Source organism: Numida meleagris, chromosome 22 (genome assembly GCF_002078875.1).
Source record: "Numida meleagris isolate 19003 breed g44 Domestic line chromosome 22, NumMel1.0, whole genome shotgun sequence".
In the NCBI taxonomy this organism is placed as follows: Eukaryota; Metazoa; Chordata; class Aves; order Galliformes; family Numididae; genus Numida; species Numida meleagris.
In genome coordinates this window covers 4,516,023-4,534,058 of record NC_034430.1, presented here as the reverse complement: position 1 = coordinate 4,534,058, position 18,036 = coordinate 4,516,023, and the positions used below count along the sequence as shown (strand labels likewise).

Here is an 18,036-nt window from a genome sequence, read left to right as displayed (position 1 = left end):
GAAACAGTCAGAACACCAAGAGGAAATGTAACAGGAAACTTCCCCTCCTTGCCCACCCCCCTCAGCTCTTACCTTTCACTCTTCCCTCTACCTCTCCCCCCATGATGGAGAACACAGCTGGTGTGGGAGGTCATAGAGGTACCTCCAGTCTGTTTGCCATTGCTTCGCATTGCTCATCAGATCCAAGAATATTTCTTCACTTCTCAGTACCACTATGTGTTGCAGTGTTTGGGAGGGAGAGCTCACTTGGTGAGACCGGATGGGTGAGACAAGCACTTGGCCTGAAAAAAGGAATCACTAAGCCCTGGAAGGAAACGCTCTACACTGCTATTGTAACTGAAGAAGACTACACCTACTTATCATTCATACCATGCAGCTCCCATTGCCACTGCCTGTGATCACCTCATTACTTTTAACATTTTCAACTTAATACCTTAACTTAAAAATAGAGAGCTCCAAGATGGGGGAAGTCCTGTGGCTTGTCCAAATCCACAGCAAGATGAGAAAAGGAATCTGGTGTCTCAAGCACTCACACAACCAGGCTCTCCCACCCCTTGGCTGCCTGTTTTCTCCTTACTCAGCAGTAGCTGTGTTCTGCCAGTGGATGGAGTGATGCTTGTACATATTGTGCGTGTCTGCTGAAGGCACGAAGGAGCGTGCCAACTAAGTCTTCCAAGAGGCTCCAAGAGCCCTCCATTTCCAATGAAATCAATTGAGTTAAGGATGCTTACTGGCTTGCAGGAAGCAAGCAGCAGAGCTGTACGACAAAGCAATCAATCTATACGTTTCTTTGAGCTGTGGAGGGACAAAAGATATGCATAACTAAAATGTATCCTGTTGCCATACAGCTAACAGCCTTCATTTCTTCCCTTAAGATAATTTAAGATTTTATCACTGACAATAAATGTGTGACTAGAATGGAAGGTAGCTGTTAAAGATAATCCCGTTCTTCATTCCCACGGACAAAGACACTCAACAAAAAATATATACAATAGCTCTGCAAAAATTCCAGCACTTCTAAGCTGCAGTTGTGGTTAATGCTTGCCACAGTACCAGTGAGGCAGAAAAGTGGTAGATCCACAAGGTATTCCATCTGACTGCCATTACTTACTGAAAATGTTAAAGACCAAAAGAGGGAAGACTGGAAACAAACAGAAAGTGGGCACTCCGTAGATTACTCATGTCAATTTTCAGGAACTCTCTGAAGACAAAGATAAAATTTATATTGCTGTAACACCAGAACAGAGTAGACTTCACAGAGAACTGATTTTCTGACAACCTGATGTCTATCCCAGGCAAAATTTCTGACCTTGAGCACACTGAGATTTTGCAAAAGTCTGACACTTCACTATTTTAAGCAATATTAGCTTTGGCATCTTATTAAGGCAAATAATAACCTCTCAATCTCACCATACCACAGTGCCTACCAGAGCCTGCCAGCAGCCTGAAACAACGTCTCATTGAGTTCCTTCTAATCTCACCCTTTATTACTCTACATGCTCAGAGATGACAAGTCAGCTACACTAACTCTTCCACTGCTGATCAAAGCAGCACAGGGCTGTGCTACAGGAAGAAAGCTGATATGGGGTGGGAGTTTCGACTGTTAGGAAAGAGAGAAGAGCAGATGAAAAAAGAAAACTAAAGACACACGAAGAAAAAAACAGTATTTCCTCCCTTGTGCCTTGACACAATAATCTGTTCTGAATGTGGTGTAAACTTCTGCTTCTATGAAGTGGGTTGTCATTGTCAAACCTTACCAATAAGGCTATGTTGGTAGCGTAAGCAAGGCCTGAATGTAGGTGGAAAGCAGTTAATGATCATGGAAGAATACTTACTGCAACAAACAGGATTTTTTTGCTTTCTCTCCATACTAACTTCCTGTGATCTGCTATGGACTAAGTGCACCAATGCATAGGAGGATGTAAGGACCCCAGTCCTCTTCTCTGTCCAAGTTTTGAACTTCTGCCATAGACTTTTTCACAACAGATGATCAAGAGCAAAAAATAAGCTTCAAAATGCACTGCAAGAAATAGTGACTTTTGGATGGCGTACTCACAGTTTTTAAGGCTACAGAGTAAAAAAGATTGAGTCATTGGCACAGAGTAGCATCAGCTGTTTATAATACATAAATAGCTGTAAAAGTCTAGATACCAGATTTGCACATGCTGGTCACTAGCTATTTAAATATTTCATGACATATGCAATTAAGCTCCTTCATCACTGTTGACTGTGACTTTAGAAATTTAGTGCATTTAGCACTATCTGTGCTCCTGGTGCACTTTTGCATTTCCACAGGGTTGCACTTTGACAATGAATGAAAACAGTTTCCTTTCTATTCACAACCAGATTCACTGAGTGAACTTGAGTACTGCCACATTTGGTCTGCAAAAACAAAGGTCTGTATTATATAGACTTCAAAAGAAGATGCGGAATGGATTTATAATTACTGTAATTAGAATAAAAGCATGATTGCACTGAACTTAAATCCTGGTCCAAATTTCATACACGCCCATAAATCCATCCAAATAGAAGTCAGCTTCATAATTAACACTGCATCATTCCCATTACAAAAGAAGATACAATTAATTATTAATGATGCTAGTATTTCCACCGAGCTGTTTACACTTTTTCACCCTCCAGTTCACTGAGTGCTTTGGACAATGCAGCACGGACAAATCAAATCCCTTGGAGATGTGTAAGAGACGACTCCATTCACCTGCTGCTCACGGGAAGACTGCCACTGTATGTTCTTATCAAGCAAAATACAGAGGGGCATTTGTTTGCACGAGCAGAGCTAGAATATTCTCTTTAGAGCTCAGCTTCCTCCTTTCATCCCACCCACCATCAGACACTTCCTGACATTTCTCCTGCAGGCAGGGTAAGGCAACTGCCTTTTCTTTTTTTTTTTTCCCTTTTGCAACGGCTGTTCCTCCAGTAATCTGTGGGTGGTGGGGGAAGGGGATGTTATCTCCACAGCAAACACAGCCAAGCAAAGCAAGTCTGGGACGTGAGGGGGAGTTTCAGGATGAAAATAGGCCTCTGTCACCCCTCCTGCGCTTGCGTATCTGTGACTAAGCAAGCTGTGAATGTATGGCTTTTTAAAACTTCGCTTCTCTCTTTCCTCAATTTTTGTCGTTTCCAAGCCTCCTGGTGGCCTTTGTCCTCAAGCCAAGGGGACCTGTGCAGGCCCCTGACGTCACCGTGTGCCCCCGTGCTGTGAGACAGACCTAGAGCCCTGTCCCCCTGCTCTGCTCAGGCAGCGAGAGAAGCCTCTGCTAACCATTTCATTCCCTCTGAAACATTCCCTGTTTTTGCTTAGGTCATTACAGCCCTGCCTTGGAAGCAGAGCCATCTAAAGCTAAGAGCTTTTGGCAGTTCTGCCCATCTACTGGATAGAAAAGGTTGCTGGCAGCTCATCTCCTCTGGAGCTGTCACTGCTGCTCTGCTGGTGGGTACCTCCAGGTTCAGGGGACCAGAGTGCAGAATGCAGCACACTGCTGCCAGGTCCTGGCTCTCGTGCTCACAGCAACCCCTTAATCTTGCTCCCCAGCATTGTCTCTTCTGGGCTATAGACAGCCTTCTGTCTTGGGAAGGAATTAGGTTGGGAATTAGGAATTTAAGAAAGCTGGGAATTGGGAATTTAGGAAAGTTGTTGCTTCCGCTCCCATTAGCACTGCCTAGTGCATCTCTTCACACGTGAAGTTGAGTTGGCCTCTCATCACACCCAGTTTCAGTCCCCCACAATGTCATGGACAAAGAAGGACCCAAGGTACCATGGCTCAACTCCAAGGCCTTCTGCCCTTCAAGTCTCATGTTCCCCCAGCTCTCCAAGTTCTGCTCCCTCAGCCTTCTAGACAATGCTGTCTCCACTCTCATGTCCTCCTGTCCCACAGCCTCAGTGCTGTGCTCAAGCAAACGGGTGCTACCCTGGAAGTCAGAACAGACACAACTCTGCCAACATCAGACTCCCATACACTTATTGTACATTCTGCATTGGTCTTTTGAGTCTATCCATTGGCCCAAATGCGGGTACGATAGATGCAACAGCCCCTTACACAGCCTGTCCAATTAGGATGCTCACTGAGCTCACTGAAAAGGAATCCGGATTATTCAGTTAATTTGTGTTCAGCCAAAACCACGCGGCAGTACTCCCAGCACCTACAATTCCCTGAATAGAACCCGTGCTCGAATGGAGGAAGGAGTGTCTGGATCTCAGTATGTAGGGCTGGCTGGTTTTCTGGGAGATCTCTATGCAGCTGTACATGCCCGTGGGTATGTGCAAAGATCATTCATCCAGTTCATTGAACTGCAGCCTGCATGTGAAAGGAGCTTCGTGGTTTCTTTTTTTAAATGTCACTGTTTTAAAGACAAATAGTCTCACGCAGAATTGTGCAGCAGATTATAATATGGGCACTGCAGGGGTAAATTAAAGAGCAATTCAAACACAATACTCTGTGGAAAAATCTTATCTTTTCCCTGCATTATCAAGGCATTTATCTAGGTCTGTTCTACATTAGTCATCACCACATTATCTACATATTTTACAGAGTCTCTTTTAGCCACATTAATACATACACAGTTCATTTAGAGTCAAAATTATGTCAGGTCTGAACAAGCTGGAAAACATGCTTGACTACTTCAAATGCCCTATTCACAGAAAGGGCAGAGATGCATCTAAGCAGCACACATACCCGTGATAATACAGCTTTAAATGGTCCATGCTTATTGCCACTCTCTCATCTGTCCACAGTATCAGCTTAAGCAAACCTTCCATCAAGCATAAATTTCAATAGCATCTGCTTTTATTATGCTCCATTTTAATGACAGGATCTATTTTTAACAACATTGTTTGTTTAGTGGTCTGAAAGCATTTTCAGTTGCATAGCGAAAGCTCAAATGTTTCCATCAGCTCCGTAATTTACTTATGAGAGACATTCAATGAAATAAAGATGTCTCTTTCCGTTAGCGTGCTCTGGGCAAGTTATACAAAATTTTCATTTTCTAAAATACAATAAAAATATGCAACGTAGCCCAAAGAGGTTATCACAACAGCTTTGTGAAGTCGTCTGATGTTACTGGGATTTGAGGTTATTCTGAATGCCTGAGCTTTTGGAGCTGTGGTTACATGAAAACAAAGGTTTAATTAAGCCAACCAACCAAACAACTCCCTCCAGACACGCACTTTCTAAGCTTAAGACTGAAAATGTAAAGGAAGCGCACCCTGACTCAGAAACCAGAGGTCAACAAGAACAAATAAATACATTTGTTATTGTTACATTTTTAATTCATAAACGAATACCATTTTCTAGGGTTTTTTTCTGACTTTTGAATACTTGGATTTCTCAACACTGTTGCTACGATCTAGATCATTTATAAATATTTATACTGTAAAAGGGTCCTTGCCTTCTTCTTCATAATTTCTGTTGTTCTAGTAAACATCTTTCAAAAATACATGCATTTTCAGCACATGTATGACACATCTGTGCTACTACACAAATGCTTTTGAGAAATCTGTGCATGTTCAGAGGCCATTTATGCACTGCATCCACGTGCCCTGCTGTCTGGTCAGGGCCTCAGTGGACATGCCTGGCGGAAACCTGAGATGTGGCAGCCCTATATTTAGATTTTCTAGCTATTCACAAATCAAAACCAAGATAAATATGAATTCACATTAAAATATTTTATTGCAACTGCATTTTGTGCCCATTAAATGGATTAAAATACTCATATTTTTTACCCGCAACAATCTAAGGATAAAAGTAATTTTTGAAGTGTTACTTAATTTCACTTTAAGCTTGCAGTCTACCTACAATATCTTTTGTCAAAAGGAATCCCAAATTCTTTAAGAAATTTAACAAAATGACACATTAACTAGAATTACATCATATTTGAGGTTGTGAAAAGCATTATTATTATTGTATTACTAATTATTATTGTTAAACATTATTAAAATATTATATTCATTAACTACGTCTCTGTCACTGGAATGCAGCTGCTTCTAAGGAGACATCTGACAGCGTTTCCAAAATGAGTCCCAATACTATGCATCAAACATTTTAGGCCAGATGAAGACCAGCGTTTGCTTAAGATTCATTTCAATTACTGCTGAAATGCATCTGCTGCTCAATACCACCCTTTAATTGTGCAAATCTGACAAACCTAGGCAGTGGAGATTTCTCTGTAGGACTAAGTTTTACCAAGCTTTTAGATCATTTAAATTGTAAGGAGAAAGGAACATGCTGTTCTTACCAGCCACTTGTAGGTATTAGCAAGGTTTGACATTGTTCACCATAGAAATGGCAACGGTTTGTATCTTATGGTATCTTGTTTTTTTTTTTTTTAATAGGCCTATGCCTTGCTAACATTTTGAGTGTCTTAAGTATTGGAAAGCATGAAAATTGCAAGCAATGTTACAAAGCTTAAAATATTTAGGCTTTAACCTTGAAGAGTTATATCAATTTTTACAAATGAAATGTGACCTCTCAGGTATTTCAAGGTAAACAGATATGCAAATCTTCATGGGATTAAGTCTTCGGAGTTTGTAGAAACAGCCCTTACATCAATGTTTGATTGATATCAGATGAGGAAATATATGGTCAAATATAAAACATCCATTCTGACATTAAAAGCATGGCCGTTTTACAGTTGTACTAATAAATGTTAAACTAAAAAAAATCATAATGGTTCATTCATGAGTAATACAGCGTAGGCACAACAAACAAAAAAGCCAAACAGGTTTTTAGGCTGATTTCAATAAAGTGAAAAAAACTCAATGTCCTGGAAATACTCCATGTGGTCTTCAAAACCACTCCATGGTAGATTCAGCACAGGAAGGAAGTCCTTCAAAGCTCCATAGCGGTACCAATTTGAAAGTGAATAGACTTAGGTTCAAAGGGACATTACACCCCCTTATTGCTATGGGTTTGGGATATGATAACATTGTTAAATTATGTTTTGTAGCGTGCTGAGCACCCTGTCAAATCAACAAATACATACCCTCGTCCAACAGGAAGGCTGCAAGTCCAACATGTCAACTTCTGGAGCTCTCCTGAATGAAGTCACGATGACCCTGGCTTGTTTTACACCACGGCATCCATCCCCATGGCAGCCTCACGGCGCCGGACCATGGAGCTGGGGGGCGCAGCCATGGCTGTGAGGGGAGCCAAGATGCAAATCTCATGGGCGAGGCACAGCGCCAGGCGAGGTCGGACATGATGTTTGAGGTGAGGTGTGAGACAAAGCATGAGGCAAAGCTTGAGGTGAGGTGAGGTGCAAGGTGAGGCGTGAGGTGAGGCACGAGGCAGGCTGTGAGGTGAGGTGCAAGGTGGGCTGTGAGGCGAGGTGTAAGGCGAGGTGTGAGGTGAGGCCTGCAGCATCCATCACCATGACGCAGACGGCCTGCCAGCCACGCTATGCCATCATGGGCCTTGTGGCCGCCATGGGGCCAGTCAAACCAGTCATCGCTTGACATAACCCAAGTCAAGTCTTGCGTCTCCATCCCTACACCTCCCTGGAAGTGGCCAAGAAAAGCCCTAGTCCTCAGATCCACCATACCCTCATTCCCCAACCTCCCTGGGGGAGCCACCGAGCCAGACACTGAGGAGGCCGCAACGCGCCTGCGCAGGGGGGGGCCGGGAGGCGGAGCCGGGAGGTAGTGCGCAGGCGCGCGGCGCATGCGCGTTACGACCCCGCGCTGGGCTTGTCGTTGCAGCTTTAAGAGGGCTCGCGGCCTGGCGGGTACGACCCCCCCCCGCCGCCCTGAGGAGTCGCCGGGCCCCCCGGCACCCCTCCTGCCGCAGCAGGGCGCGGGGCTGGCCCCGGCACCCCCCGAGCCTCCCCCGATCTCCGCTCGAGAAGAGAGAGGGAGGCTGAAAGGGAGTGACCCCCGGCCCCGCGCCCCGGGCTGGGACAGCTGAGGGGGGGCGCAACATGGCGGAGGCCAAGGAGGAGGGGCCCGGCCCCTGCGCCAGGGTGAGTGGGGGGCGCGAGGGGAGGTCAGAGGGGAGGGGTCAGGGGGCGGGGCGGGGCAGGGCCGCGGGATGCGCCCACCGGGCACCGCCGCTGTCCAGCGCCCCGGGCCGGCTACATCGCGGGTGGGCCCCTCGGGTTCGGGGCTGCCCTGCGCGGGGGGCGCTGCCCCCAGGGCTGGGGTCCTCCTCGCCCTGCGATGTATTCGGTTTTGTCCTTGTTAAGAGCATCTCAGCATCATTTTGATGGCATCTCGGCGTTGCTGAAATAATAAACTTAGAACTAACGAGGGGCTGTCGATGCCATCCAACTGTCCAACCTCTTCCCATTCCAAATGCAACGTTCTTGTTGCTCTTCTCCAGTTTATTTCAATTGTCTGTGTCAAAGTGTAGTGAGGCATCAAGATGGCAGCTCCATGCAGGTGGTTCCCAAAGCCATCAACAATGCCAACCCCAAGGCTTGGCCCTCCGTTGTCACAGCCTGTAAGTATGCTGGGCGCATGGATCTGCTTGAAGAACAGTGGAAGGTTCTTGCCCATGTCTTGCAGCCTGTGAAGGAACTGAGGACAAATAACTTTCTAAGCGGTGCTCAAGATAGTCTTGCAACAAGTAAAGTGCTTTTTGTGGCATGCATGTGACTTTTCATTGAAAGCCTTATGATAGAAATGAGGTTGTTGCTGAGAAGTTGCATTTGGATCTGTGTGGAGCACTCTGCAGGCCACTAAATGTCTCTGAGCTGTCCAGTTCCTTATTTCCAATGATGAAGAAGTTTTTCCATTCTCTAGCCTTGGAAAAGGGAAGCACATCAAAAAGTTTTCCATTCCTACACGTGAGAGGAGTTTTGTTTTCTGAATTTATTGCAGAGAACGCGAAACTTGCATTGAAACTAATTGTTGCCAAAAAGTGCAGCTGACCTTCCAGGGTATAACTGGAGCAGTTGCACAGACGTTTGGCTACCGTGCAGCTATGGGAATGAACTTTTATCACTGGTTTGTCTTAAAGCCATGGCTTTCACCATGTTCTGCTTGCTCACGAGCAGAGTCAAAGAATTTTGCGGGATTGCTCACAGCTCTTACGCATCTCTGGAGGATCAAGATTTTGGCTGTCTGCAAGAAGTTCAAAGGGAAGTGGCTGGATGTAGGACAGTAACTTAAGAACTCTTAAATAAAACTTCATTTCCAATAACTGAAAAGTTAGCGGACATAAAGAAGAACTTTCAGACCACGATGACACTCAAGCCTTGGAACAGGTTGCACAGAGAGGTTATGCGCTCTCTGTCCTAGCATCTTCTGGTCTTGCCATGGCTGTTGCTTTGGTACACTCAATTTATCTGACAAGTTACTCAATATTGCCCAGTGGGAAAAAAAAAAGTTTGCCTTTTTTCTTCTTAAGACTGCCAAGTGCCAGTTAAGATAAAACAAAAAAACTATCATAAAATTAGTATAATTTTCCTTGGTCTCAGGAAGAACTGTTGTTGCGTTGGTTGGGTAACCGCCGGCTTGGTAATAAGTCTGGAAGTTTCCATCAATTATTGCTCCACATGTCCCTCCACAGTATGGAAGAATCCTGTGTGGTGTTTTTTGGCAGTATTATGGAAGGTTTTATGGCTAAATTCTTACTCTACCCAAAATCAAAACAGATGTATTTCCTAATGAAAATATATTAACACATTCAACTTCTCATACTTTCTAAGTAATATCAGGATTAACATAACAGACACGTGCATTTTTTTAATTTAGTTAAGTGAAATATTTGTGGCACTTCAACTTTAATTTGTAGGTAACGTTGCTGTGTTGAACAGTTTACATTATGAATAGAATGATCATTTATTTACAATACTCAATCAACCCATTGAGCTAGACAGGGTGGCTTGTGGTGTACAGCACTAGCTGCTGAAATTTGACACTTGGGCTCTTGGAAATTAGTTTGGTGTGAAGAGGTGAACACCTGGGTGTCTACATCAATAAACAGCTGTTTGCACAAGATTTTTAATTTTTCATGGGTTTATTTAAAAATTGAAGATCATCTCATTTGGAAAGTTTTCTTCCTAGATACTCTGAAGTGGTATAAAGGTGATGAAAATAGAATTCTTTGCAAAGGCTTGAGCACCTCTCAAAGGATGCTTTGCTGTCATAATCCTTGAATTAACCTTGTAAAAAATAAGCGTAATTGACCTTAGTCTTTTACAGTAAGGCTTTTCACACAGTATATAATAAACAAAAAGAAAGTGAGCTGTTTACACTTGCTTCAAGGCCATTTGCATGGTTAGGATACTGGAAATTAATTCCAAAGCTTCTCCCAACGTTTTTTGAAGTACTAATCTCAACTATTCTATCGTTTACTAACTGTTGTATCCCACCATTCCTTCCAGGCATTCCCATTCATGTTGGCTTTTCCATAAATAAGTCTTGAAGAAGATTCTCTACATTAAACTTGCTACAAGGTTTTCAGTCAGTGACTACCTCAGTTCAGACGATTTCCATCATCCATTTTATAACAGTATGCTAATGGCATAAAACCAGTGCTCCTGTACCTGCATCCTGCTTTTGCTCATGACATTTATTCTCTGTGATCATTGAATCTTCTCAAAGTAAGTCTTCTCCAGCAGAGCATACCTCATCCAGGACACGTTAGCAGAACTGTGTGTGCTCTTGGCATCTATCATCTTAGCCTTTCACTCTTCAGTAGAAAAATGTGTTTCTGATCCAACAACAGCATGCTGTACGCTGTCCTTTCCATAAAGAAGCACAGTGGTAATGTAGTTTGGTATCTACTTCAGATATATGCGTTGAATTTTGAGAACTCAGTGTAAAGTTCTAAAGTAGTTTACATACAAATTACCATTAACTTAGCAATGCTTCCACTGAAAGGCATATTTAGAATCTCAAATTTAGATGAGCAGTTGCTTACAGTCCGGTTCTTAGGTCTGGACAGGTGGTCCACAGGACAGGTGGATGTGATAGGGTTCTGGAGGAGTACCTTCATTTCCATTGAAAAGATGGAAAAGCTGAATCGCTCACCTAATAAACTAATGCTTATTTGACTGCATTTAGGTGAGAAGGTGCCAAGGCAGAATTAGTGCATCTGGACATCGCTATTCCTGCAGGGGTCATTTTGGAGTTCTTCCTTGTTACTGTTTTTTGACTAACTTCTTCCTGCTGCTTTTTGTATCTTGATATTTGTTAAATCCATCTCAAAAGTCAGTGGAATTATTTCAGCTTTGTTCTAAGTAATGTTACATGCTCAAGAGGGCTTTTATGAAATAAAATTAGTTAGCGTAGAGTATCACATGTGTTCATTAAGTTCAGTGTTGCCTGGTAGGAGCTATCATAGTGTTCCATAAAAAAAAAATGACACTTTTTTGGTACTTTCTTTGGCAAAATATCCATCTAGTGACAGACCGAGTTGATTGGATAGAGAAGTTTAAGGAAGATGTTGTGGGGTGTCTGGGATTAAATAGGCAAATGTTACATCTGTCCCTTGTTGGGAGGCAGAAGAATCAAGTAGACGTGGCTCTGTTTTTTAGTACCAATAGTTCATTTTTCGTAGGGGTCGTGTGTGGACAGTCGTAATTTGCCGTGGAACAGGGAAGTTCTCAGGCGCTGCTCAGGAGCTTTGCTGGGAGCTCCAGTCACAGTGTTGCTGTTCTTTCTGCCTGTTCTTACCTGTTTTCAGGCATGTCATTCTGAAGAGCCTTGGATAGCTGCGATAATACCTGCAAAGAAGGTGGAACACCCAGCTAAGCTGCCTATTTTAGGAACCACTTCTTGATAGGAAAAGAGAAAAGTGGAAGTCAACCAGGGCAACAGCGGCGAATGTGATGGGAAAAAGAAACAGCAATTTTTATTAGAGCAGAAGAGGAAAGTATCATAGAGTAGAGGAACGTGGAAGTGAAGTGGAACAGGCAGAGATGATGCCTGAGTTAGGAAGAAACTTTGAAGAGTAAAGCAGATTGCGTGATTGCTTATCTCTTGTTAAGGACTAAGATAATGAAGTAGAGAATATTGCATACACGTCCAAGCCCTCCGGCTTTCACCCTCAGTTGTTGTTGGCACCGAACTATTAAGAGAAGGGAAAGACTTGCGGTACCTGATGGTAGCTGAAATGATTCACCAGTGTGGGCCCATTAACATATAAAGCATCCCGTGAAGGAGGGCTGGTAATCCCTGCTGTGTTTATCAACAAGCAGAAGGTGCTACATGCGGACATCCTCCTCATTTGCATGCAATGCCATCTTGTAGGCTTCTGATTTGAGCGTGGATCATCATGAGAAGCAGATGACTTAGGTTTTAAATGTGTATCGCTTGCTTTGCAGACTTTTTTTTTAAATTATTATTAACATAAACAGTAGCAAGACAGTCGTAACGTGGTGAGTTATCCTCATGAGGGAGTCAATGAGCAGAGGGATCATTCCTGGATTGTCGTGCTGGTCCTCCCAGCCCGGGTTGTTGTCCTCAGTGTTTCTCAGTGGTATGGTGAGGACTGGCTTTCCCTTCAGGGCATGGTGATGGCACTCAGTTAATGAGGTGCTCATCATCTAAGTTAAGTGGAATTGCAGGGATCACGTGCTTTGCAGAATGTCATCGTCCAAACGAGCCATGCTTTCGAAAGATGTGGCCAAAATATTTAAGTAGATGCTTGTAATCTGGGAAATGCCGTCTTCATTATGAGATGCTGGAGCGCGACGTTTGGTTTGGGATAACTGCTCGCCGGGCTTAGCAGCAGAAATGGGTGATGTTGTGGTGTGGACAGGTCTGGCTTCGGAGCTTCTTATATCCATGTGACTTTATGAGCTTCAGTTTTCTTTGCCTGCCGGATGCTGTGAGAAATAGGAGTTGTCTGAATCTCGGGTGGAGTTGTAGTTCAGCCAAAATCACAGTATCACTCGTTGGTTGTAGTGACTGAACTAGAGTGGGAAAGTTCGGTGAGGGTTCAAGGAGAGAATTTCTTCGCTTTTAAAAGCCAAGCCTTTGTTGTGGATGCTTCGGTTTGTTTGCTTTACGTGTGGTGTGCGCGTTTCTTCATTTGCAGAGCTGTGCATGGGGCAGCGCTTTGTACCTGGGTGTCCCTGCAGGAGCAGCTGCACAGTGAGCCCTTCCCCGCTGTGTGGGGGGCTCGCACCTCCCAGTGCTCTGCTCCGATGTAGATTCAGAACAGCGATCGTTCAGGGAGAATACAGTACACCGTAACTTCCAGATGTTCGGCCAGCTCGCGGCCCGTTGGTGCTCGGGGCTATGGGAGCCGTAGGTCGGCGGAGGCTTTGTTTGAAACCGGCCCATGAATATTCAGAAATGTCAGGAATCTCGGAGAAATCTGGGGGCAGAAGGGGACGATCCACTTCTGCGCTGGGCTGCTCGCTGCGCATCCTGGTGGATCGTTCCGTTCTAAGAAGGGAGAAATGCGATGCCAGCAGCATGTGCCTTGCTCAGATTGTAGGAAACTTCCACATTTAAGGTGCTTAACAAGGATACGAAGTAAAACTATTTCTTAATCAGGAAGATGGGGTCTGCAAGAAAAAGAGCAATGTCTGACTTTGTCCTTTCACGCGTACAGGTAATGGGAATTTTTTTTAATGCATTGGAGCGCCCATCTCATTACTTTTAGACTAAAACCAGTCAAATTAACGAAAAACAACCTTTCCCAGTGCTGAGCGTGTGCGAGGACAAGCCTCGCAAAACCCGGATAGCTCACTCTTCCCCCCCTCCCCCTCCCGGGGCTCCCTCTCCCCCAGGGCACGCTCGGAGCCCACGCGGCCCAGCCCGGGCTGTGCGCTCCCCGCTGGGCTGCTGCCCGGGGGCGGCTAGGGGGCTCTGCAGCGCCCGGCTCTAAGGCTTGCCTGACCCCGCCGGGTTCTCTTCCTGCCGCCGCCGATCTGTTCCTGTAGCAGGTACCCGCAGCGGGCTGGCTCTTTGTTACCCTCTGCTCTTCCCTCCCCAGGTGCTCGAAGGTACGGATGGCTGGGGCTGGCTACGGTTGGGCTCCATAAGCTCTGCGGGACGCCTGCCGCTGACTTGGGCTCACGCAGTGCGGTTCGCCCGCAGCGGAGCGCGGCGCGGCTGGCAGCTCGGCATCCCTGCCGCTGTTACATGGGAAAGGTCAGGGGATGCTTCCTGGGCTGCACGCACCTGGTTCCTGAATGGCGGCGAGGATTGGAGTCGCTTAGAAAAAAAACTCCATCTTCCTTAGCAGAATGCTGAAGCGGGGGGGTGTGCTGCGGTGTGTAGGTGCAGGGAAGCTGTGCAGACAAACTGAGGGATCGCTGCCTATTTTTAGTCGCAGTTTTCTTAACATCTGCTTCCTTCCCACAGTTTGCTGCTTAGCGATGCTGTAAAACCTAGCATCAGACTTCAGAAGGCTTGCTGGAAGGATGCGTGCCTGTGTGCGTTGAGTTGTTCTGGGGTCTGGGGTTGACATAATTTTGCATACAAAGCAAGGGTGTAGCCATAGGCTGCTTCTCCCTTTTTATCACCCGCACAAAAAAATTCACACTAATTCTTTGATTTGTGGGTGCTATGCCAACCTGGAATGCTGTTAAAGTATGGGACAGGTTCTTAGTTATTTCAGATGAGCACACTGTGTGGAGCAGTAAGCAGTGTCCTTCTGCCACCCACTCAAAGCAAAGAAGGGGCTAATCCTAAGACCAGTACACCATTAAAAAGATGCAATGGCATAACTAGTGGGTTGTTTGGTGTGGTTTTTTTTATATATTTATAAGAGCAGTGCTTTACCTAGTTGTAAAGAAAAGCTAAATCGCATTGCTTCCAGGAATACCTAATTGTTTTGTCATTATTTCTTGTATTATTTATTGTTGCCTCACCAGGCAGAGCATTGCTTTGTGTACAGTGCTAGCTAATGAGGCAGAGTCGCTAAGGAGGATATGTTTTAAAACATTTAATTTTGCTTCCATCATGCTCGAAGAACTCTGTAAGCTCTTAGGGAATGCTCACTACCTTAAAAGCACTAAGTACCATTTAGTTACTCCCTAGCAGAATACTCAAAGTGATTAAACGAAGGTGTTTCAAAGTACAATAGTCCCGAGTTTTGCTTTAAAACTGGAAGGGAATTTTGAGGGCTCTGCTGGGAATTTGAAGTTGAATGTTTTGTATTTTCCTTGGGGATGCTTTCCATCCTGCAGTTACCTGGGACTCATGCTGGGATATTGAGGTGCCTCTTCGTCAGTCTGTCTGGAATGACCACAGGAACCGCCCCTGATCATCACTTCCATGTTTGCCTTTGGAGTTCTCTTGTTCCCTTTTAATCACCAAATCTTAAAAACTGTTGGCAGAAGAAATTGAAGGTATTACAGCATGTAGCGATCAGAAGGACCAACACAATGGAAAAGGTGTTACAAAAGAGGTGGGAGGACCAGCACGATAGCAAGGTGCTACAAGGGAAGGGAAGTAGATCACTCACCTGTATCAGAAGATTCCGGGTTCGCAGGGAAAGGCTTCCACCAAGGAGAGATCTCCAGAAAGAGATCCTTCCTCAGGGGCACTCAGCCCTTAAATGAGGCCTAAGAGGGGTGGAGCCTGGCTCCACTCCTTCCAGTCACACAGTGAATTGCCTCCACCTGTGCTCCCAGGGTTGACTGGGTCTTTCCTCCAGGTGCTCAATCAGTGGTTCAGGCTGTCACTCAGCAGTTCCCATACACAGTGAATGGCAGCTGAGAGAACACCCTGCACTAATTCAGGAAAAAGGTGTATGAGCCCATTTTGGGGCATAGTTTCGTTATGGAATACATTTATATACGTGTATAGATATTTATGTATCTTTATGCACATGTAAATACATATGTGCCCACACACACAAGCATACAAACACGTGCTCTGGTTGCTTGTCTTTGGATTTACACCGTGTGAGAGTTCTGATGCTGTTCCCCATCAGAAGCCGTGTGCTGGCTTAGCTCAGGCTGCTGGCGTTACCAGGTGCAGGAGTTCAGTTTTACAAATACCTCTCGTGAAAGCTTTTGACCATAAACACAAACCTTCCCCTGTATCCTAAAACATTTTAAAGGAACATGGTTTTTTTTCGTAGGATAGCTTTATGGTTGAGAAGTGTCTTGGATTGCTTCCAGATAGATTGTAAATATTTCTGAACTTGCTGGAAATACTCGTGGTGGTGCCTAATGTGCACTTGCAGATGCTCCCCTTGTGCTGAGTTGTGCCTTGTCATTTCTTTGAATGAAAGAGTGAATCACAGAGGTCCAGAACTTGGGATACTTTCCCATGTGTACAGAGGATCTCAAAAGAGTCAAGAAGCTAATTTGATATAAATCTGCTTCAAGAAAAGGACGATCGGTGCTTCATCTCAACTAAATGACTAGAGTTCAGTGAAATTAGAGATCATCCCTCTGCTATGAAATCCCATTACTTTCCTTAAATGGCTTAAGGACCGAAGTGTGAGTGCGGCCTACCAGAAAGCAAAGCGTAGAGATGGAGATGCCGGGGAAGGAGAGATGACTTCAATGAATCACTGTTATCTTTTAGGCAGAAGTGAGGAGTGCTGCTGGGAGCTGGGCATTGGAAAGGCGACTTTGTTTGTCCTGAGTGCTCACACCTCGCTTCTTCAGCCATACAGTGAACTCCAACCTCTGTCCAAAAACACTCAGTGAAAGCAGATGTTTTGTGCAGCACTCAGAATCCTCGTCTGCTTCTTTGTGGATTGTGCCCCTCCTGACTCTCTTTATCTCGTTGTTAGGAATGCTGACATTCCTTTCTCCACCTTCTCAGGCTAGCAGCGCTAATTCGGAATCTGTTGTGTAATTCTTTTCTATATGCTTCTGAACTTGTAGTAATTGTGACTTCTCAGCAATGTGACAGTTTTAAATGGAGCTCTGCTTGGGGCAAGAAAGGAAGGAGGAGGAACTGTGATTCTTCATGTTGGCTTGGCTTTTGATTGGATACATTTTAGAAAAATACTTGACCAAGATAATGATGTAGTGCTTTCCTTTTTACAGTTTGAAGATAAATCTGATGCAGTATTTGATATTACAGAAAAATGTAAGTATTTTTATTTATTTACGTAAGACATAGTTGAACAAAGCCATTCTTAGAAGTACCACTGCTGACAAAAAAGCTTTCTTGCCCTTTTCCTAACCCCTGCTGCTTGTTCCCTCCCTGCACTATTCTGCACAAATGTTACAAGTGATATGAATTCAAGTTAATGCTGTTTCTCTCTTTGATTGGTTTTTCTCAGATCAGCTTCTGTTTCACTGTGTGGTGAGTGGGACAGAACTGTTTCTTTGTCAGCAGTGTTTGACCAGTAATGTGGGTCCAAGAAGGCTTAAAGGGTTCGAGGAATTGCAGCATTACATGGATTAGCAAAGGACCCTTTTACTCACCTTTGCTACACACACAGCTGGGAAATGTTCTGACTGCTTATGATCTTCTTTTCCCTAGGTAGTGAAATCCTGGATGCAGAAATGTCTGAGGACACTGTCCACAACTTACCAGCTGCCCTCGACAGCGTATCTTATGAAATACAGAATCAAGCAGGATCTGAAAACTCACTGCTGGATGACGACGATGACGATGATGATTATTTTCTGAACTCTGGGGATTTGGCAAGCATACCTGTTGTTGGGAGTGACAACGAAGATGATCAGAATTTCACTCCAAAAGACACTCTCCCTTCTGAAGACCATCTGGAAGAGGGCAAGAGAGTCACAGAACATGAGCTGGACAGTGAGAAAGATATTCAGATTGAAAATGCAATCCAGAAGGATCTCACTTCACCTTTCGAGCAGGGTCCTGTATTTAAATCAATTCGAAAAGATTTTAGCATAACAAGAGATAATGGTAAAGAGACTTTTTCCACAAAGGACAAGAATAGAGAAGGAAATCTTCAAGAACATGAAAAACGGTTGGAAAAAATCCCTAAAGATACGGATTCTAGATTGAAAAGCAGTTTTCTTGACAAAGCAGGTAACTGTTGACATCGTAGACCTGGCTACGCAGCAAGGAGGAAGAAAGAGCTAGATGGAAATTAGCAGTAGGAATAGTTAAAAGCATCATCTCGGCGAAGATAACGTGCATTGCTGTATGGAGGGAAACACTTTATACAGAACCCT

The 18,036-nt window shown here is 44.5% G+C and overlaps 1 protein-coding gene and 1 long non-coding RNA gene across 8 annotated transcripts in view; one reads left to right on the top strand and one right to left on the bottom strand.

Moving 5' to 3' along the window:
• Positions 7,662-18,036, top strand: part of LOC110387389 (zinc finger MYM-type protein 4-like) — a 38,249-nt gene continuing 27,874 nt past the window's right edge. For 2 of the 6 annotated variants that reach the window (XR_002432480.1, XM_021375487.1), the window contains exons 1-3: positions 7,669-7,971; positions 16,924-16,966; positions 17,366-17,890. Coding sequence is in view for 5 of the 6 variants with exons in the window: in XM_021375487.1 (XP_021231162.1) it covers positions 7,930-7,971; positions 16,924-16,966; positions 17,366-17,890 (610 nt within the window). In the remaining variant the exon portion in view is untranslated. Of the gene's footprint in view, positions 7,972-16,923; positions 16,967-17,365; positions 17,891-18,036 lie in introns of all 6 variants that reach the window. The other 4 variants (XM_021375490.1, XM_021375489.1, XM_021375488.1 and 1 more) reach the window with 3 other exon arrangements.
• Positions 9,953-15,449, bottom strand: LOC110387409. 2 transcript variants are annotated; one of them, XR_002432482.1, is made up of 3 exons: positions 15,381-15,449; positions 15,107-15,242; positions 9,953-13,473 (listed from the first exon to the last, which is right to left on the bottom strand). It is a non-coding gene; the product is annotated as an uncharacterized LOC110387409 (long non-coding RNA). The 2 variants fall into 2 exon arrangements; XR_002432481.1 differs by having other exon boundaries at positions 9,953-15,242.